The 22,864-nt window shown below is 39.2% G+C and overlaps 1 protein-coding gene across 6 annotated transcripts in view; it reads right to left on the bottom strand.

The window, feature by feature from the left end:
- MID2 (midline 2) overlaps positions 1-22,864 on the bottom strand; it is an 82,360-nt gene that overhangs the window by 6,615 nt on the left and 52,881 nt on the right. For 3 of the 6 annotated variants that reach the window (XM_058536467.1, XM_058536466.1, XM_058536470.1), the window contains exons 4-7: positions 15,676-15,783; positions 14,129-14,277; positions 5,794-5,921; positions 4,564-4,707 (exon numbers count right to left, since the gene is read on the bottom strand). In XM_058536467.1, the coding sequence (XP_058392450.1) occupies positions 4,564-4,707; positions 5,794-5,921; positions 14,129-14,277; positions 15,676-15,783 (529 nt within the window). Of the gene's footprint in view, positions 1-4,473; positions 4,708-5,793; positions 5,922-14,128; positions 14,278-15,675; positions 15,784-22,864 lie in introns of all 6 variants that reach the window. The other 3 variants (XM_058536469.1, XM_058536465.1, XM_058536468.1) reach the window with 2 other exon arrangements.

Below are 22,864 nucleotides of genomic sequence, written 5' to 3'. Positions count from 1 at the left end.
GATCAGGCAAGAATTACTGACTGATGCTAAAACAAGAATGAGGGTGGGATGGATTTGGTGAGGAAGCAGGATATTTTCATAGTCTTAAAGTATCACCACACAGAATGCTTACTAGTTGCAAAAGGAAGAAGAGTAACTATACAGTGAAGAAATCAGGCAACACCTTTGACCAGGTGATCAAAATCAGCACCACCAGTGAAGGGGAAGTGGACATCATGTGCCTCCAGATGTGATGTCCTAAAGAGGACACAACACCTCTTACGTAGTATTCCAGCCATGAATGCATAATTTGAATATAATCGTGAGGAAACCTGAGACAAACCCAAAGGAAAGAACAGTATAATAAAGAAATAAAAGGGCACTTTTAAAACTGTAATGTCTGGGGCCGACTCGGTGGTGCAAGCGGTTAAGTGCGCACGCTCCGCTGTGGTGGCCCAGGGTTCGCTGTTTCGGATCCCGGGCGCACACCGACGCACTGCTTGTCAAGCCATGCTGTGGTGGCGTCCCATATAAAGTGGAGGAAGATGGGCACAGATGTTAGCCCAGGGCCAGTCTTCCTCAGCAAAAAGAGGAGGATTGGCAGATGTTAGCTCAGGGACGATCTTCCTCAAAAAAAAAAAAAAAAACATGTAAATGTCATTAAAGACAAAGAAAGGCTTAGGAAATGTTCCAGATTCAAGAAGGCTAGAGATATGACAAATGCAATACCTGATCTTAGTCTGTAAAGGACAATATTGGGTCCTTCATACGTTATAAAGGATATTAGCAGGTCAGCAGTCAAGAGTGGAATATGAATGGTGGATTAGATAAAAGTATTGCATCAGTGTTAAATCTCTGGAAGTTGATAACTGTACCATGGTTATGTAAGAGAATTTCCTTATTCTTAGGAAACATACACTGAAGAATTTAGGAGTGAAAGGCCATGATGTATGCAATTTACTCTCAAATGGTTCCAAGAAAAGGGACAGAGATAGAGAATGCTAGCAAATGATAAAGGAAATCGGGCAAAATATTAACAATAGGCAAATCTGGGGAAAAAAGTATATGGGTGTTGTTTGTGCTAGTCTTGAAAATTTCTGTAATTTTGAAGACATTTCCAAATTTTAAAAAGGTAAATATATGATCCTCTGGGTATCACTGAGACTTGGTGAAATGAGATTTATAATTAAATTATGGTAATGGAAGGATATATTGTTCAAAAGGGAAAGACCACAATATGGAAATCCATGAACCTGAGTGGAAATGTGTGGTGGAAAGCATCTGCATGAGAATGAAAAGGAGGGGAAACAAAAGTTATATCTTTGCGGCAGTATGTTACAGACTACCTGGCCAGACAGAGGTTATAGCCAGTGCTTTCATAACACAAAACACCAAATTGAAACAGAGGAAAGATATACAGTAATGGGGAAGACAGTCATCCAAACATCTGTTGAAATTCTTATTCAGTTAACAGCATCATCTGAAACATTATTGGCTTGTGACCATTTCAAATCATAGATAAGATGTGGAGAAAGTTAAAAATGAAGGAAAACAGTTGAAAAAAAAATAAGGGGAACTACTTTTCCAGACAAAATTCTAACCAACAGGGAAGAAATTTCTGGTTAAAGAAAATGTGGAGTTTGACTATTTTAAGATTCCTGAAATAAGGAGTATCATATAGTATTTGTCCTTCTGTGTCTGGCTTATCTCACTTCACATAATGCCCTCCAGATTCATCCATGTTGTCACAATTGGCAGAATTTTCTTCTTTTTTAAGGCTCAATAACATTCCATTGTATGTATATACCACATTTTCTTTATCCATTCATCTGTTGATGGACAACCTTTTGTATGTCAATTGCACCTCACTAAAGTGGCTTAAAAAAAGAGAAAATGTGGAAAAACTTGAAGGGAAAGCAGCTCTCAGAACCAAGGTTCAGTCAACAGTGGCAGGCCAGACTGGCAGGCCTCTGGGATGAATCTTCATAAATATTTATTCCTAGTAAAATAGTTTCATCTTATCTGCCCATTACCATCCAAAATTTTGCTTCAGGGCTCTGCCCTTGTCCCTGTCCCATTCCACTTTTCTATCAATGATTGGAGGAAGACATAGAAAGCAGGCTGGGGGGAAAAGTAAACGGAAGGCAGAGATTGGATTCAAAAAGATTTTGGCAGGCTGGACTGAGGAGCCAAAGCTAACCAGATAAAATGTAATAGGGATAAATTCAAAGTGTTGTATTTAGTTTAGACACTCAACTGTATAGGAACAGGATTTGGAATACCTGGGGATTTCAGCTGACTGTATGCTCAGTTTTCACTCAGTAGTCAACATGGCTCCTGGAATACAAGTATGGGGCAGGGGGGCACCAGCTAATGTACAAGAGAAATAATCCAGCTGTCTTCTGCAGTGGGACAATGAAGAACTGTCATGTGAAAGATGGATCAGGTTTGTTAGTGAGGCACAAAGGACAGGACTTGGACTAATTGGTAGCTGTACTTTAATTCAAGGAGCATTAAGCTTGATGTCTGACAGGCTTGGGTTCAAATTTTGACTCCAACAGTTTGTAGCTCTGTGACCTTGGGCAACTCATTTAACTTGAGCCTCGGTTTCTTTATCTATAAAACAGAATTAATATTATCTATTTCATAAGGTTAAGTAAGAACTCATGAGGACTAAATGAGATAATGCATGTTGGAGTGTTTGTATATGGCAAAGCATAATACACATGTAAATTATTATTGTCATTATTATTTACTAGGAAGAGGAAGAGTTAGGCCTTTTATAAGGAATCACTGACAATTATTTATAGCTGCACAATTGAATGGGCTGTTTTGTTAAAAGTGAGCTATTCCTCACTAGAAATAAGCAGAGACAGGACGATCATCTACTGGGTGTCTGGTAGAAGGGAAGAAGATTAAACTAGATGACTTCTAAGGTCTCTTCTAATTCTAAGAAGCTATGATCCTATTGCTATTAAGAATTATCCTTTAAGGGCCGGCCCCGTGGCTCAGCGGTTGAGTGCGTGTGCTCCACTACTGGCGGCCCGGGTTCAGATCCCGGGCGCGCACCGACGCACCGATTCTCCGGCCATGCTGAGGTCGTGCCCCACATACAGCAACTAGAAGGATGTGCAACTATGACATACAACTATCTACTGGGGCTTTGGGGGGAAAGAAAAGGAGGAGGATTGGCAATAGATGTTAGCTCAGAGCAGGTCTTCCTCAGCAAAAAGAGGAGGATTAGCACTGATGTTAGCTCAGGGCTGATCTTCCTCACACACACACACAAAAAGAATTATCCTTTAAGCTTTTCTTTACAAAGGACTACGTTTCCTTGAAAATAGAAGTGACAGCCATTAGATCTTTGTCACTTCTTGGACTTATTCTCAACTCCCAGGATACCACTGCTCTCCCCATATCAGGAAGGAGAAGCACAATTGCTGGCTCTAAGACTTCCCAGAGCAGGAGAGACAAGTGCAGACAAGTCATGTGGGGGGAGGCCTTAGTGTTTGTGACTTCACAACCTGAAGAAACACCCAAGAACACAGCTACCCAGGCCAAGTGGCTTACATGGGAGCTGCACAAGGCAAGTGTTTTTTAGAGTTTGACCCCAAATGTCCTCTCACCTCTCCACCCCACCACGTGGCACAGAATTGTCACAAAACAGGAAAAGGAAGCCTATCAGGAGGGTTTCATTGGAAAAACTCCTCTCATGTGGGCCTATGAAGTCAGACACAGAAGCACAAACACAAAGTAAAAGAAAATACTAATTTGCAGCTATGCAGATGCAATCTTAGAGTGGGAATCAGTTCCAGTCTTGAATCCAGCTTTAATTCTGCTTTCATTGCCATTTTTCTCCAGCACATTGAGGGAAACTTGCAGCTTGACCCTTCTTGTCTGGCAATCAATGAATTAAGTTCCTACTCTGCCTTGTCTTACTCCAATTCATCAGAAGGTTGAACCATAACACGTAAGCTAAATGACTGCTTTTGGAATATCTTTCATTTTATGGCCCACCGACACGTTTTTATATTTGGTGTAATTCTTGGAGGAAAGGGAGAAGGGGTAAAGGGAGAAGAGTTAAAGGGAAGAGTGACAGAGGCAGGAGGCTTGTCACTATATTCACTGATACAAATGGGTACAGTAAAGGAAGTAGTAGTCTTTGAACATAATGTACTTTACCATGACAATGAAGTGGAAGAAGAGTCAAGGAGAGAGATGTTCACACACACAGAATCAGCAATGATGGTGGCTTAGCTACCCAGGAATGACTTCCGAGCTGTGTTCTGACTTGGGAGAGTGGAGTGACATGGATTAACTGAGGAAAGGCTAAAGATTACATAAACAAATGGGAGTGTCCTCAGTGACTGCCCAGCAAAGAAATACACAACTTGCTTGTCACCCATCAGTAAGGTCTTTGCAATGCCCTAAGGGAGCTTATACTGTCTACGAAACACTATACTAAACAACCTGACATGTCTTACAAACACTTGCCTCGTGGCGCCCCGGCCAATCTTGAGCAGCTTACTGCTTCCTTACATTTCCTTATCTCTGGCCACAGGCCCCAACTACACCATGACTTACTGATGAAGTTAGCCTGGCCAGTGAATATGGTGTACTGAAGCTCATAGGAGCTGATGCTGAACTCATCATCCGAGATCCAGTGGACTGTAATGGTGTCATGGGAGGCAGTACAGAGTTCCTCTCGGATAGATGGTGGGTTTGGGGCTGTAAAGAAAGGTGGAAAAGAGGGTAAGGAAAGCATATTCTCTGTTCTGGAATTTTAAAATTGTTACTCTTGCTGCCCGACCCAACATCTCATGAAGAGAAGGTTTTCTTAATAAGAAGCTATAGATTGCATGTACTATACAACCTAAATCCAAGTGCTGAGACCTCAAACTCCCCCAAACCACTTTTGCTTCAATGATAAAGATATTTTAGGCAAAGATAAAGCCTAAGTTATTGAAATAATTGCCCAATTGTCTACTCTGCCTGTACAAACACATATGTAGATATTAGAGCGAAGTGGTCACATGGTTTTCTTATTACATGACCTTCAACCTATTTTTTTATTTCAAAATGTTTTATTACATATTTTTGGCAGTATAGCCAAGTGCAAATTAATATGAGTTCCCTCATCTGTAAAATGGGGATGATAATTACCTCATAGATTTGTTGTGAGGATTCATGATATAAAATTAATATACAGTGTCTGGCATAAAGTTGATGCTCAATAAATGACAGCTATTTAATATATTAACAAAAGTAACTACAAACACAAAGTTATTGTGTGTGCATATTTTTCTCACGAAATAATCATTCAACAATCCTGAAGGTAGCCAGCATTTTTTACAGGCTGGTTGCATCTCTCATTTTCTAAAATTCTCTGCAAGCCAGATATTTCTGACATTTTTCTTCCTAATCTGCTAATTCCTAAGTGCCCTTAAAACCATTTGAGTGGTACCTGTACCCACGTGGGACATTCTCTAATATTCCATAACTGCCACCTGAGTTCTACTCCCATAACAAGCGACAATATATTGCTGATAGGCTTGTAAGGAGCAATCCATCAGCAACTTCTTGTTTTTTACCTTTATGTATGGATTGGATACCCATTTTGTCCCCAGAAATATTTGACAAGTCACCTTTCTTTTGTTACATGAACTAAAATGTATCTAAAAAGATATGTGTATCATTTTAAAGGATATAAAAGCATTCTCATTATAAATATTGTCCTTTTCAGATTATTTTAGAGTAAAAGCACACCAAAAACAAAAGGATTAAAATGGTAAGGAAAGTACAGTATTTTCACACCTGTTAAATAATCTAGCCCCTCGAGCAATTTCTTTTCTCTGGAAAAATCTAAAGCAAAGTTTTCAAAGGCATCATTAAAATTGATATCTGGAATCAGAACTTGAGAAGATGCAGTTGCCATAGCGACCCTGGAAGAGAGAAAAGTACATCAATATACATCAAAATAGGTTTGCAAGCTTTATCCAGTGTTTGATTTCTGGTTTAACAACGTGAAAAAAATGACTTGTAGGGCTTGGTTCATTAAGTGAAAAATATCATATCTGTGCTTTTGCAATGGAAACCATTTAAATTTTATTCATAAGGCACCAATTAAGAGTTATACCATATTTATTCACATATGTTCACCCCTCAAACACACCCCTCCATCCTGTCTTAATTTTGAGAAGAAAATACAGGATTTTTTTCCCTCTGCATCATTTCCCATCTGGCTGGTAGCATCAAAACTAGACCTCCAAAGGCTTGGTAAGAGCAGTTTGAGAGATTTTTTTTTCTCCCCCTCTATTTTTTTTATGTTAATCAATAAGCCAGCACGCTGGGTCTAGGTTAAAACCTTCCCCTAAATGCTATACTTTATTGTATCTTTTATAACATTTACATTTAATTTTATTATTCTCTAATTGTATAATGCTATGCTAGTTTTATCTCCTCAACTAATTCTAAGGGTCTCAAGAGCAGGGTTCATATTTTGTACCTCTTATATCTTCTATGGTCACTAACACAGTGTTGGACATGTAGTAAATATGAATAAATGTTGAATCAATAACTGAATGATTACAACAACAACACACTGCTAACATTTATTGAGCATTTAGTATATACAAGACACCATGCATGCACTTTACATACATTATCGAATTTATTCCTTACCATAACCTATGTAGTAAATGTTGTTTCCATTTTGTAAATAAGAAAGGCGACACATATAAAGGTTAATTAATTTGCCCAAAGTCACAACTAGTAAGGGTCAGAAAAAAAAAGAAATATAACTGAAGCCCTGTTCATTAAATTCTAAACTCTATACCCTTAACCATTTAGACAATTCCTTTTAAAAAAAAAATTAAGGTATATTTGTATATACTTTGGCAATTCTTAACTACGGTTACACATCAGAATTATCTTGGGGAGCTTTGAGCAAAGCATACATGTTAAGGCCTGTGTCACACCTTCTGAATCAGAGCCAGTGAAGATCCTTAAGCATGCAAATGACAGAACGGAAAGAAACATTAACTTGGCAACAACATGTGGCTTAGAGTGCAGGGAAGAGGCATTGAATCTAGGAATCTTTCATTCTAGGAAGACCAGAGTGAAAACTTTTATGGTGAATTAGTTGTAAGGGGATGAGGAGTTAAACAAATACACATCCTCATGCATATATACCTTGCTACACATCTACCAACAATAGTTCTTGGCTGTTTCTGAAAATAGAGATGTTTCAGGAATAAACTGCAGGCCAGGATAAACAAATGAAAGACTAACTCAATGCAATCTTAAGGTCTCACACTGAGTAGCCAATCTTCCAGAATTTTATGAGTAAGAAGACACAACCTCTTTAGGGCAAGAGGTAAGGCAGAAAATTGGCTCATGAAATTTTCCCTAGCCTCCTCAACCTTCTTTCTTTCTTCCTTCCATCCATCCACCCACCCAGCCACCCATCCGTCCATTCAATACTTACTGAGCACAACTAATGTGCCAGGCACTGTGGTAGGTTAGTTGTGGTCCTTGACCTCACAGAGCTCACAGATCATGGAAGAGAAAGACAATAAAGAGGCAACACAAGTGCCGCTACAAAGGGAGTGGAGTATACACAAGAGTCACCTGGCAGGGACTTGGGCACTAAGGGAAATCTCCCCAGAGGAACTTCATTTTAAGCAACGACATACACGATGAATAGGAGTTAGCTGAGCAAAGACTTTCTGGATGTGTGTGTGTTCTCTCTTGCCTGAAGGCTGAAGAATTAGGCAAAGTCATGCAGGGCCTTGTAGGCCATGTTACAAACTTTGTACTTTATCCTAAGAGCAATGGGAGCCACTGAAGCATTTTAGGCAGAGGAGTGATATGCTCAAATGTATGTTTTAAGAAGAGTACTCTGGCTGCAGTGGATGCACTGGAAGGGGTCAAAATTAGAGGCAGATCAGATTTTAAGGTGTCTAGGAATGAGCAAAAAGTAAAGTGGTGACAGGAGTGTCGGCAAAACAGAGTTAATTCACAAAACATGGAAACAAATAGCAAACAAGTATATTAAAAAGCCAAACTATGTGATAAATCAAAGAAACATAAATTAAAATGAGATAGCATTTAAGATGATAAATAATGACAATATAGGAGCATTTCATGCCTATATTAAATAATGCCTACATATTTCTATTAGGACTAAAATTGATACAAATTTTGGAGGCCAAATTTAGCATTAAATATCAAAACAGTTTAAAATGTAAATATTATTTGATGCGTTTTACTTCATAAATTTTTTACTAAGAAAATAACTAAGATATATACAAAGATACAACTACAAGGGCACTCAACACACTGTATGTAACCTGATTGTCTAAGATTGGGGTCTGAGCTAAGTAATGTGTTATACATCAAGAGATGAAAATACTAACAGGTCACTGGAAATTAGGTTATACGATAATATCCAATGACAGGAAAAGTTTGTGATATATTGTTAAGTTTCAAACATAGGGTAAAATGCAGGATATACAGCATAACCTTATGTTTTTGAAATATATACATACATATATAAATATTGGGAGACTATACTCCTAAATGTTAACAGTGGCTGGAAGGTTAAGGATGAGTTAAAAATGACATTGGGGTATATGTACGTGTGTGTGTGTGTCTGTGTTTCTATGTTTAAGCAAAACACAACATTAGCTATTTCTCAATGTTTTCATCTCTATTAGGAGTGATATAAGTTTCATTTGTAAGGAGGAAGGAATAACTCTCCCAGCTAATACACTACAATAAATAATGGTGGGGATGAATTTTAGACCCTATGAGAGACCATTGAGAATGACATTTAAGTTGAGTAGATGATTCTCAAGCCATACCACATAGATAGTCATCTATTCCACCTACCCCATAGGCTATATCTGAGCCTATGAAAAGAAGATTTAGATAGAGAGTTGGAAATCATCAACATCTAGATGGTAATTGAAGCCCTAGGAGCTATAAGTTTGCAACAGGGAGACTGTGTAGTGAGAAAAGAGAATAAACTAAGACAGAATCACAAAGAACAATAGCATTAAAGGAATAGGTCAAGGAAGAGTTGCTCACAAAGGCAAAAGAAACCAGATAGGTAGGAAGAAAACCAGGAGTGTTCGTTGAAGCTAACAGCAGAGAAATTTCAAGTAAAAATGGTCAGTAGGGACAAATCCTACTGAGAGACCAGGTAAGATGAAACAGTAAGAAAAAACAAAGCAATATCTATTATATTTAGCAACAAGGTATTCATTTGGTGACCTTGGAAAGAACACTTTCAATAGTGTGGTAGTGGCAGAAGACATTTCAGAGAGTTGAAGAATGAGTGGGGATATTAAATACAGTGGTTTAAATATATGTTTTATCTCTGCTTTCATGAAATCCCACTGAAATTAAAGTCAAAGAATAAAATGTCATAAACTCACAAAGACAAAGGGAATGGAAAAAGAGATGCCAGTGAGTGAGAGATTGTCAGCAAATTTTTGGAAGCTAAAAAGGGGTGGATGAGTAGTAACCAACAACAGACCAGAGAAAGTTGGATTGGGCAGCCAACAACATCAAGCTGATTTAGTGCTACAGACAGTTGAAAGTTTGCCTGAGGAACAGCTAGACCCCCAGATCCACTCAATCAGAGACTACCGCTCCCTCATCCTAGTAGGAGAGGTGAGGTTTCCTTTCTGCAGAGCTTTGATGCTATACTAAAGGCCGTCTTAAAACTCTCAGCTCCCTTTCCTTGCTTGGCTCCCAGAATGGTGGCAGCCAGACTTATACCCTTCACCCCCACCAGAAGCAGGAGATTGGTGGATTCCTTCCAGGGATAACCGACCCAAGAGAAAACACCTACAGAAGTGACACTTGGGGTCCCCTCAATAAAAATCTGGCATTCTGTTTTATAATCCTACAGCAAAACTCACCAAGCAACAAATTGTTTTGTTCCCAATCCCTCAGATCTTCCAGTCACCCTTTAGGGCTCAAAATTAAACAGGCAGCCAAAAGCTTACCAAACATTTAGGAAAAGACAGAAACTAAAACGAACTAACAGAGAAAAGAAACTTGGAGGAAACCAAGACAATGCAGTTTAGAAGAAAACTTTTTAAATGATCATTAATAGCCTCAGAAAGATAAACAAATAGTCTGTATCCACAAAGCAAGGACAGAATGCTAAAAAAGAAAGATCAAGAAAGAGCTCTTATAAATAAAAATATGAATGCTGAAATTAAAATTATGATGGAAGGATTGGATGAAAAATTAAGGAAACGTTTTAGATGATAGAACAAGAAGATAAAGATGGGAAACAAAAGATTTCAAAAATCAGAGGAAAAATCTATGATGTCCAACATCTGACTAATTAGAGTCCCAGAAAGAGAGAAGAGAGAAAATAAAGGTGAGGAAATTATTAGCAAATAATACAAGAAATTTTCCCAGAACTAAAAGTCAGTAGTGCTTGGATTGGAAAGACCCACTTAGTGCCCAACAAAAATGAATCATAAAAGACCCACACCAAGGCATATCTTGGCGAAATTTCAGAAAAACTAGATTAAAGATAAGACCTTAAAAGCTTCAGATTTTAAAACATAGGTCATATTCAAAAGATCAAGAATCAAACTAGCAGTGGACTTCACAACACAACACTGGAAGTTAGGAGACAATAGAGCCATGCCTTCAAAATTATAAGAGAAATTTATTTCAACCTATCAAATGTCAAAATAAATTTGAAATATTTTTTCGAACAAAAAATTCTCAAAAATTTGCTTCCCATATACTCTTTCTTAGGAAGCTATGGGAAAATTTGCTCCAACAAAATTAAGGGAGTAAAATGGTACGTGAAGGGAAAATCTGGTGGAGCCTGATGGAGTCCCTAATTAAGAACACAAGCTGAGAGTCTAGGGAGATAAGTTGGCTGGAGTTCACAGGGCAGAGTACAAGAGAGAAGAAAGCTGCACAGAGAGAATTCTGGAGACCTTCTGAGAGTTCCTTTCTAGTATTCAGCAAAGTATTGATCAATATATGCATGTGAGCAAACTGCCCAATGCCAGGGAAAGAGTCACCCAAAAAGATTAGAGGGAACAATCCCTAGTGCTCACACAGGGGCAGGAATAGTGTCTGTTCCCATTGGTCAGACTGGAAAATCTCATGATTCATGGGGCACTCAGTAGAGCACTCAGGAAGGGTCTTGCAGTGGGGAAAAATTTCCCTAGACTAAACACTGCTATGAACTCATCTAACAAATCTTAAAAGACCTGAAAGAATCAAGCTATGTTCAAGTATCTTAACTATGTCCCAAAAGAAAGCTTAAGAATATTTATAGGAATATAAAAATATACAGCACCCAATAAGATAAAATTCATAATGTCTACCATCCAACCAAAAATTACTAGACACACAACGATGCAAGAAAATACAACCCATAATGAGGAGAAAAAGCAACCAATTGAAACTGACCAAGAACTGATGAAGATGTTAGAATAAGACATTAAAACAGTTACTATAACTGTATTCCATATGTTCAAAAGCTAGAGGGAAGGCTAAATATGTTAAGTAGAGATATGGAAGATATAAAAAGACCCAAGTTGAGCTTCTAGAGATGAAAACTACAATATCTGAGATGAAGAATACACTAGAGAGGTTAACGGAAGATTAGGCATTACAGAAGAAAAGGTTAGTGAAATTGACATATCATTAGAAACTATCAAAATGAAACCCACAGAGAAAAAGAGACTAAAAAAAATGAAGAGAGCATCGGTGAGCTGAGGACAATTTCAAGCAGCCTAATATACGTGTAATTGGAGTCCTCGCAAGAGAGGAAGGAGGTGGTGTAAAAAATATTTAAAGAAATAATGGCTGAAATTTTTCCAAATTTGCATAAGTCAATTGGTAATGTCTGAATTAAAAAAAAAATAGTAATAAAAGGATGTTATTTAGAAACGTAAAGGTCATGCCAATAGAAACACCTAATAGAGGTGAAATTGCTTGGATTTATTGTAAAAGCCTAGACTATGGCACTAGACTCCCTAGGTTTGAATCCTGCCTCCCCCCCTTACTAATTACGTGATCTTAGGCAAGTCACATAATCTCTCTGAGTCTCATTCTCTCGTTTGTAAAATGGGGATAATAATAGCGTCTATCTCATAAGGTTTTTGTGATAATGAGTCAATACTTACAAAGGCTTAGAATAATGCCCAACACAAAGTAAATGCTCAATATTATTATTATTGAAGAACAGAAATTGGGAGTGAGGAGAAGACTGCTATTTCTTACAATATAACTATCAGTAATATCTGATTTTTAACTATGTACTTTAATTATTATTATTTAATTTATTATTACTTTAATATAAATAACTTTTAAATGTTTAGGAAGAGTAAATTAGAGGTGAGGAAATGGAAAGTATTTCATCAAGTTTGCTATGAAGGAAAGGAGAGGAACAGGGCAATAGCTAGAGGGGTATGAGGTAGAGGAAAGTTGTGGGTATTATTTTTTTAGATAGGAGAGACATGAGTGGGTTTAAAAGTAGATGTGAGGTCAACTAGAAAGGGGGAGAAATTGAAGCTATGAAATAAAAGAGGCATGTGGCCAAAGCACAAATGAAGAGACATCTCTTCCATTATAACCAGAAGGAAAGTGGAAGTGACGGATGTGGATGTAGCTATGCCCAGCAGTTTGGTATGAGAAGTTGAGGAATTTATCATTTCATACCTACCACTCTGTCTATAAACTAGGAGGTAAAGTTATTTGCTGAGCATGAGTAGGAAGGTGGCAGGGTTGGAAGTTTTAGTTGAGTACAGATAATTTGAAATAACCATTATAGAGACAAGGAAAAAAGAAAGCTGACCAGAGCAACACAGAAGGATTTCAGGTCAGTACCGAGGGCCCAGGTGAGACTGAAAGCCATAAATTTGTGGTGCAGTAGTACCAACTTCTTTGGTTATGTGATTTTCTCCAGCAGGGTTCTGCAACTCAAATATAGGCAGAGAAAAGGTGGGAATAGCTGGGCTTATTCAGTTTTGGGTTTTATCAGGTTGGTATGATAAAAAGAGAGTGGGGCAAGGGAACTGGCGATATTGAAAAGAGATTGGCTGAAGTGAGGAATCACAGACCCTAAATAGGCCAAACAAAGAAGTGAAAACAGTAGGTAGCTGGTAGGTAGGAGTCAGGACTTAGAAGTCCCAATGAAGGTGAAGAATAGATGTACTGGAAGAAAAACAGACAACTGTAAGTACAGAGGTTGTAGTTAGAAAGTGAGATGTTTTAATTTATGATTTAAGTGTAATTCTGAGTGATGGCGAGGTTGAGGATGTGGGCCATGGAAGTGGGTGGATGAAGTGGAGCAGAGGTCACTGGAGGAGGGGATGGCAAGAAGCCAGAATGGGTCAGCCATGTGGATGCTGCTAAAGTCACCCAGAATGATGCCAGAAGTAATAGAAAGGAAGACTGTAAATCTGGAGCCAAAGTCTTCAATGAATGAGAAGGAGATATAAGGAGATCAAATCAAAATAAGGGCCTAATGAGCCCCTGTAGCCCCTTGAAGCCTTGGTGACTGAACGATGTCTTGCTTTAGACCTCAGACTGTTTGCAAGTGGTGTATAGATGGATTTCTAAAGATTCATGAGTCCTCTGAAATTGTATGCAAAATTTTATGTGTATATATCTTACACGCATTTTTTCCCTTGGGAAGAGGGTTCATAACTTTCATCAAATTTTCAAAGGGGTGACTGACTAAATAAAAGCATAAGAATTACTGCTCTAAAGGATTTACATGAGGAATAACTAAATGAAAACCATAGAAACTTCATGTAGACTTAGGAAGGGCACACACCTATCAATGTGGCCAAAAGTTTCTCTACCTCTACTCCAACACCAACATAGAAAGCTCCAGCCCTGAGTGGGCAGAGGAGAGCTGTGGCATAGCTAGGGCACATGCTTGACTGTGCATTAGAAGAATTGGTAGGCTGCAGAGACGGAGAGAAGGCTGCCAGAAATCCACAGGGCAATCTGCCACTCAGGCTTAGTAACTACCTAGCTGGTAAAATCTTCAGGTGGCAGCTGCTACATACATGCCTGAACAGAAGTAAGCGACGTTAAGCTGGCCCCTTTTCATAAGAGCAGGCATGTCAAAAGAATATAAGGAACTCACCTCTCAGCAATATTTTTCGCAGACTGGAGAAACCGTGCCTGGTCATTTTCTTTCAGGATATGCTCAGCTTGGTTGATGAGGACTGTTGACCGTTCAAGACACTGGCGGCAATTAGCAACCTGCTGTGCCAACTTTCTCAGTTTCATAACCTTAAAGGAATTAGCAAAAGAAAAATAAGGTAAAACATAAAGTGCTTAATTAAAAACGATAAAACAACATGACGGAGATCTGCTGCAGTGATTCTAAAAATAAGGCCTATTAATATCCCATGGTCCCTGTGCGAACCACTCACCTCCTCACCCTACCCTCTATGTCTGTCTTGCCAACCCCTCCTCCCACCTACAGACCACTTACTTACCCTGTGACACACACAGTCATAGACTCTAGGTTACCTACTTCCTCTTTTTATTGATAACATTAATTTTTCTGATTATAAAAGCAATGCATGCTCGTTATAAAAAATTTAGAAAATAAAAAGTATAAAAAGAAACCTTACCACCCAGAGATCACCATTGTGTCCATTTTATTGTCAATATATTTTCACATACATGTTTAATAAAAAGTATCTCCTTTTTCTTTCTATCTACATTTCTATGTATATATTTCTTTAAGTATCTTTACGCATACCTGTGTGTTCACAGATCTGAGTTCTCAGAAACTTCAATTCCTGTGTTAGTTGGAACCACCCAGCACGGCACAAAGTCATCACTCCAGGCTCTCACAACTTCTCACATTGTACACACAGCACGAGCCTATAATCACTACACTGACCAGCAGACCAACCAGCTTAAAACCATATAGGTGCGTGGAGGCTCACACCTGACCTTCTTGACCACGATTCTTCCGTTCCCAGGTTAAAAGTCTGGAAGTCTTCCCTCTCTCCTTCATCTTTTATATCTAATCAGTTGATGATTCCCATCACTTCCTTTTTAGCAATGCCTGTTATGTTTTTCCCTTCCATTTGTGCTGCCACTTCCCTGGTTTAGATTTTCATCAACTCATACCAAGAATCATTCCATAAGCCTCATAACTCGCTTCCCTGACTTCAGCATCGTCCCATTCTGATCTATCCTGCACACCCCCACCATATCAATCAGTCTTCTCCTTCCTAAGAAACTAGAATGGTTTCCTAATGCCTTTCAGATTAAGCCCCAAGTCCTTATACTGGCATTCATGGTCCTTCCATAATCCTGGCCCACCTTTCTCCCGTAACTTTTTTTTCTTTTTTCTTTTTGTATTGACTTATAACATACATACAATAAAGCACCTAAATCTCAAGTGTACTATTCAATGATTTTTTGCACTTATATACACACCCATGTAACCACCAACCAGGTCAAGATATAGGATGTTTCCAATACCCCAGAACTGCCATCATTTTTAGTGGCTTCATAGCACTAGACCAAACATTGCTTCTTTGCCTCCCTCCCTACAACCTCATTTCTTCTTGCTTTCATGATCCAAGTTTAAACTGGAATCATTGGGATGAAACTTTGACATTTGTAAAGTCAACTCTGCCTTGGCCTCACTGAAGCGCTGTGCTTTACCTTTGTCTCTTTGATTTTGACAGCAATCATTTGCTTCCTCTGCTGGATGATCTCTACCAACTCGTCACATTCTTCCATAAGTTTTGCCTCATGCATAGCAGTATTCACCTGCCAAGAAAGTCCAGAGTATTACACAGTGATTGCTGCCTTTGTCCCCTGCTGGCTCTCAAAGGTTCGGACTGACAGCTAAGCATGCACAACTTCTTCCATACCTCCCTCATAAGATCCACTCCTAGAAGAAGAGTAGAGATGATGATATTAATGATGCAAGGGCATTGAAGCACCACAGAAAGGAAGCTCTCCGGCCTCTGGTAGATCATGATGGTTAATGGAAGGCTGGGCAGAAGGACAGATGAGATGGGGGCATGTTATTCCCACTGTGCAATTCCCTTTACTCCAGCACCCTGTCCTCCTGCTGTTCTTTGGGAAAGAGGGTAAGGAGATTTAAGTATGTCAGGGAAAGAGGACTCCTCTCTACAGTCACAACAATATTAAGATAATGTTACAACAACATATTTCTACCATCTTAACAAAAGTGTTTTCGGTTTTCCTTGTTCCCTTCTACTTTTAAAATATATGAATGTGCGCCTCTATTTTCACATTAAATATATGCATGTGTAGACATATTTTCACATACTTGTCATCATGTCTTAGTAGATATTTCTCACCTTGGGCTGTCCAGCATCTGAATACCTTTCCTACTTTGGTATACTGGCTACATCAAAATATCTCTACTGCAAAGCCAGCATGGGGTTGGAAAAAAAAAGCCACCATTCTTCATTGCCTTTCCATGTACCAATTTCTCCTTCTTCTCACTCTACTACTACTGACATTAGATGGTATGAAGCCCCCTGCTAAAATGAGAGCAGGAGATCTTTGGGCCGCCCAAGTGTAAAGGGAAAGGAAGGGGAAATGAACTTACGTCTTGAAAGCACTTAATGTACCTAGTACTTGATAGATAAATTATTTCACATAATTATCATAACCACTTTATAATATAGGAGCCATTTTTATTCCCATTTCACAGATGGGGAAACTGAGACTCAGAGAATTTTAGTGACTTGTCAAGATCACACAGCTAGTAAGTGGTAAAACCAGAATTCAAACCAAGTCCTGTCAAGCGAAACTCCTGAGCTGGCTGGGTGGGGAGATGAGGTTCAGTTCCATTTCAGCAGCACACAGAGTAGTCACAAAGGGAAGCACAATCATTCCAAGAGTCTATTCAAGGATCAGAGCTCTAGAAGGCTGAGGAACAGACAATGGGTTACTTGAGAGCATCAAACCCCAAGGGGCCAGATGTGCTTCATTAGCAAGGTAAGGCTGCATTTCCAATCGCTAGCCCTCTTCAGAGGGTTTCTTTACATACTCCAAGCCCAGCAAAATACCTGTCACTGGACCCTGCTGCCTCCTCTCTCATCCTCTAAGGTCCCTGCCGGCCCATTTTCTGTTTCTTACTTAACTGAAATAAAATGCACTTGCCAAATTTCAACCTTATTTTGTTTTATTTCCACTTTCCAGGGGGAACGCCACAATGAGAGCTTCCATTTATTCTGAACAAATAGTCCCACTCTGGCCAGTCTAATTTTTTTCTCAGACTCCTCACTCTTTCCCTAATTGGATCTACCTTTCCAAGGCAGACAATCTCACCTTCTCAAGGAACTCCTACTCAAATTAGAATCAGTGATTCATCTGGTTCTCCCTGGATCCATGCCCAGAGTATCAGGAGACTTAGCTACTTCCCACTTTTAGTTTTTCTTTTGAGGCTGTTGTTGCTGTAGTGCACAATGGTGTAGTGCCTTGTTTCTTGTAATTTAGCCCTTAGACTAACTTTTACATAACACCCACTATATGCCAAGCACTGCTCGAATCAGTTTATATATACTAGCTCTCTCAATCAACAAAACAACCCCATGCGGGAGATACTATTAGCTCCAATTTACAGATAAGGAAAACTGAGAGAGTAAGTGACTTGCTCAAGGCCAAAAACCTAGTAAGTGGCAGAGATGGTAAGTGGCAGAGATGGGATTTGGACCCAGGGAGTCTGACTCTCAACTCCACACTTTTAACCATCACACTATACCGCCTCTCCAGTCTAGTGTAACAAAATCGCTGTCTTCAGTTTCTGACAATCGTTACCTCTATTGCACCATCCATCTTCATTCTGTCATCCCATTCTCTTTAGTCATTTCAGACTACTTCTTGTTCCCCTAGAATGCCATGCACTTCCATGTCCTGTGCCTTTGCTTGAGACTCTCCTTTCACTTGGAAAGTCACTTCCCTATTCAATTTTTTTATTATTATCATTTATTTATTTATTGAGATCACATTGGTTCATAACATTATACAGATTTCAAGTGTACATCATCATATTTCGCTTTCTGTATAGACTGTATTGCGCTCACCACCAAAAGTCTAGTTTCCATCCATCACCATACACAACGTCCCCCTTTACCCCTTTCACCCTCCCCCCCCACTTTGGTAACCATCAATCTGTTCTCTGTATCTATGTGTTTGTTTGTTGTTGTTTTATCTTCCCCATATGAGTGAAATCACATGGTATTTGTCTTTCTCCATCTGACTTATTTCACTCAGCATAATACCCTCAAGGTCCATCCATGTTGTCACAAATGGCAAGATTTCATCTTTTTTATGACTGAGTGGTACTCCATTGTATATCCATAACACGTCTTCTTTATCCATTCATCCGTTGATGGGCACTTAGATTGTTTCCAAGTCTTGGCATCCCTATTTGTTTACTGAACAAACTTCTACTGTCTTTCCAGGCCCTGCTCAAAGATCATCACCTCTGTAACTTTTTCTCACCTGCCTGGACACAACTGGTCCCCTATTTATAGTCCCAGAGCACTTTATATATAATTCAATTATACTACTTACTACCTTATATCATAGAAATTTATTAGTCTGTCTTCCCTGCTCAAACATGAGTTCTGGAGGCCAAAGGTTGTGTCTTATTTGACTATATCTCCAGCATAGTGATTGACATAGGGTAGATGCCCGGTAAATATTGGTTACATTGAATTGAATGGGGGGGAAGTATCTTACTTCTTGCAAGACATGCTCACTTGGTTACTCAAGGTACCCTAAACTTGGTATGTCTAAAAACAAACTCATTATCTTCCCTCTAAATCTGGCTTCTGCCTCTGATTTCCTCTTTTCTGTTAATGCTACTATCATTATTGCAGTTACTCAGATTCAGTTATCTCTGACTCCTACTTATCCCTCATCCTCCACATAAATTCACAGCAGTCCCAAAGTCCTGCCCTCCTTTTCTTTTCAATCACACTTAAGTTCTTCTGGTAATACAGTGAGGCTCTGAGCCAAGGAACCAATAAGTTGAAGCCCTTATCACCCTTTCAGTCTATTATTGTAAAAGTCTCATTAATTCATCCCCTTACCTTCAGAATCTTTCCTTTGCCACTCACCCTCATAATCTGTCCTATATCCTGAAACTAGGAAAAATCATCACCATCTTCATAATCAAACATGTATTAAGCATCTTATGTGTGCAATGCATTATGCTCAGGCCCTTCCCTCAATAAATTCGCAATCTGGATGGGAAAAAGCCACACACATACAAAACAAACAAGTCAAGGTAGCATAGTTAAATACCAATGAGTGATGTAGATTATAATCTAGAGAAACTGAAGGGAAAGATCACTCTCGGTGGGGAAGTGGAGAAAAGATGCCTGAATTAAGTGGGACTTGAAGTGAGCCTTAAGATGGATAGAACTTAGATTTTAAAGGTGAGCAGGAGGGAAATTGTAAGCCAAGCTAAGAAGATTGGACCTTACTCTTTAGGCAATATGGTATCTTCGAAAAATATTTTTAAGGAGAAGGAGGGTAAGATGGCAGGAGAATGACCATAGTTAATTTTTTTTAAGAAGATGAACTGGGATTTATTTGATTGGGGGTGATAGTAAGCTTGGGGACAATTTAGGAGGCTATTGTGATGTGAACAAGGCCTAGCCAAGGAGGGTAACAGGAATAGAAAGGAAAGGTCAAATATGAGAGTACTCTCTTGCTTGAAAATCTTCAATTAGACAGCAAGCTCCTTGAGGAAAGGTTTTATGCTACTTTGTTTCTCCCGCTGTAACAGGCACAACGCCTTACACACAAAAAAACACCTAAGAGACATTTACTGATTGATTTAGCAAAGTGAAAAATCAAAATAAGAATGATAAACAATAGAAAATACACTATAGTAAATGCATTTTGTAGAGAAACTGTAGATTGAAGTGAGGGGGCTAGGGTGGAGTGTAGACAGTTGCATCGGGCAAGATGAAATAGCCAGGCACAACCAGTAGAGCGGAAAGTTGGCTGAAGAGGCAAAATCCCAAACTAAAGGTAAAGCAGTGACATTAAAATCTTTCCATGTCAAGAAGCAGTTCAAAAGAGCAGGATCCTTTAGTGTTTTCTGAACAGGAAATACTCCAGGGAAAAACTGTCTTCATGATGTGAATAAAACATCTCAAATTGCGTGGAAGGTACTTGAAAGCCCTGGTATTTTTCTTGTCTACAGTTTTCTTGGAAAATACAGTGAGGTATTTCACTTGTTTATTAACCCTTAGTTGAAAACAACTGGGGTTATCTTGATAAGCATTCTTGGCTGGTAGGTTGGTTGGTTGCTTGGTTTGTGGAAGACTCCAGCTCTTTATTTGACCTTTGCTCTTTGGTTTGGGTTAGTGGGTTTAACTAAGTGGCTTTATGTCTGTGGAAAAATCTAGCCTCCCTGAAAATACCATTTGATTAATCTTGGCAACCTACTTGTGTAAATGTGCCCACCCGAAAAAACTTTGGGGGCAGTTTCTGATGTTTAAGACAGAGTCTCAGCACTAGTCTTCCAAGGCCTAAGCACAAGGGAACACAGGCCTTCCTGTTAAGTCTCCACGCCCTCTTCTCTGCTCTGTGCTCTTTTCTTTCTTCCCAAAGGCGCCAAGAATTTGACTTGCACATTTCTTTCCAACTGCCCACTCTACTGTATTTCCTAAAGTTCTTTCCTACCTCCCAACCCAAAGATTAAACCCAGTGTCAGACCTAGTCTTCCCCAATTTCCACCCTGACCTGACTCAAACACACACATCCCGTTTGAAGGATTTTACTGCCGGTCACTACAAGGAAATAAATATGTGGGAGTTCACAAAAGTCACAAGTTGTAAAGGTTTAAGAGACTGCATAAAGTTCTTTTGGTGATTATTTCTATTCTGTATTGAAATGTAAATGGACTTGACCTTTTCACCCTTTGCTTCTTTCAGAGAGCCTATTTGATAGTTTCTTGGGAGATCTCCCACACGCTCCTTCTATAGGCCTTTTATTCCTGGGTTTAAAGTTCATCAGCCTTCCCTCCAACCCACCCCATGACAAACGTCCCCACTCATACCATCCCCTCAGCTCAGCCATGCAGAGTGATGCACAGGAGTTCAGAACTGAGATTTCCTGTTCAGGTGGAACAATGTGTATGGAGTAGTGGATGAGCCGTATACCAGACTCAAGTGAAATTCATTTCTATGGTAATAGAATTCCTCCTTGGCATCTCCATCTCAGTGTCCTCCACTCTACACAGTCAATGTCAGCCTAGTTTATTCCCTGAAATCTCCTGCTCAAACAGATCTTCCTCTAGAAGATTTTGAAATGCCAGCATTAAAGATCATTTGGGGAAGTTTTATTCCAGAAAAAATTTACTGAATGCCTGCACCATGTACAAGGCACTATGCGAGTTCCTGAATGGGACAGAATTATGAAAAAGACTCAGCTTTTGCCATCAAGGCACTTATAGTCTAGTGGAGATAATGAGTGTGAATTCAGCTAATTACAATTTAAGGAGGAATAGCAGAACAAGTAATATAATAGAATACAAACAAAGCTCTACGAGAGTATAGAGAAGGGGAAACTAATTTTGCCTGTGAAAAAGGACAATCAGAGGATTAGTGAAGGTTTCATGTAGCTGAGCCAGTCTTGAAGGATGAGCAAGACTTTGGCACACAGAAATGAAGTTTAAGGGAAGAGAATTTCAGGCAGAGAGAATGACATGAATAACAGGAGCAAAAACATAGGCAGGAAAGTAGAGAACGTGTCAGGCTGATGTGCACAAGATGCAAGGGAGGGAAATAAGGCTAGAAATGGAGGTGGCAGATATATCACGGAGAGCTGCACTGTCATTTTGAGTCTTTGAGTGTACCTGGATAAAATGTCAGGATCTTAACACTATAGTAACACCTTAACCATCGTTAATTAACACCTTAGTTGAGAACAAGGTGGAGAGAAAAAGCAGACACAGTACTCAAAGCAGTGGGAGGGCACAACAAACCTCTCACTTCCCATTATCGCCTAGGACCATTCAGACCACTACCCCACCTTCTCAGACTCCACAACATCAGAGAAAAGAGGCTGAGGTGGGCTTCACTCAACATGCAATCACTTTCTGTGCAAAGGAGACGAGAAGGAAAAGTGAGAGGTAAATTGGACATCTGATGGATTATCAAGGAGTTATGAACAGCTTTGTCATCTTACTGAGCTGCAAAGAATTCATCACTCTCTTATAATGATGCATTTAAGAAAATGCAATGTTCTCTCTGTTTCTATGCGTTTGGCTTTTTTAGATTCCTTGATTATAGTTAACAATACTGTATTGTATACTTGAAAGTTGCTAAGCCAGTGGATCTTAAATGTTTTCACCACAAAATAAAAAGGTAACTATGTGAGGTGATGGATGTGCTAACTAACCTTATTGTGGTAATCATTTCACAATGTATAACTGTCTCAAATTATCACACTGTACACTTTAAATTTACACAATGTCATATGTCAGTTTCATCTAAATAAAGCTGGAAAAAATAAAAAAACATGATGTTTATGAAGCAGATGTAGTACCTACTGTGGCAGCACCTAAGCTAAGGTGTTAATCCTTCCGGTCACACTTTAAAGGGCAGTATCTCTCTCTCTCACACACACACACACACACACCACCACCACCACCACTGCTGCCACCGCCGCCACCACCACAGCCCTTTGTATCAGGAAGGTTCAAATGTATAAAAGGAAGAGGAAGATGAGACAATCTTCTTTTTTGTTTTCTAAAGCAAAACACTGCAACATTTCAAAGATGGTTCTGCCAGCTTTACATAAAAATAACTAAGTGAAGCAAGGCTGTTTTTCTAATGGATTTTATCTG

This window comes from Diceros bicornis, chromosome X, assembly GCF_020826845.1.
Source record: "Diceros bicornis minor isolate mBicDic1 chromosome X, mDicBic1.mat.cur, whole genome shotgun sequence".
In the NCBI taxonomy this organism is placed as follows: Eukaryota; Metazoa; Chordata; class Mammalia; order Perissodactyla; family Rhinocerotidae; genus Diceros; species Diceros bicornis.
The sequence above is the reverse complement of the archived record's forward strand: the minus strand, read 5'-3'. Positions and strand labels throughout refer to the sequence as shown.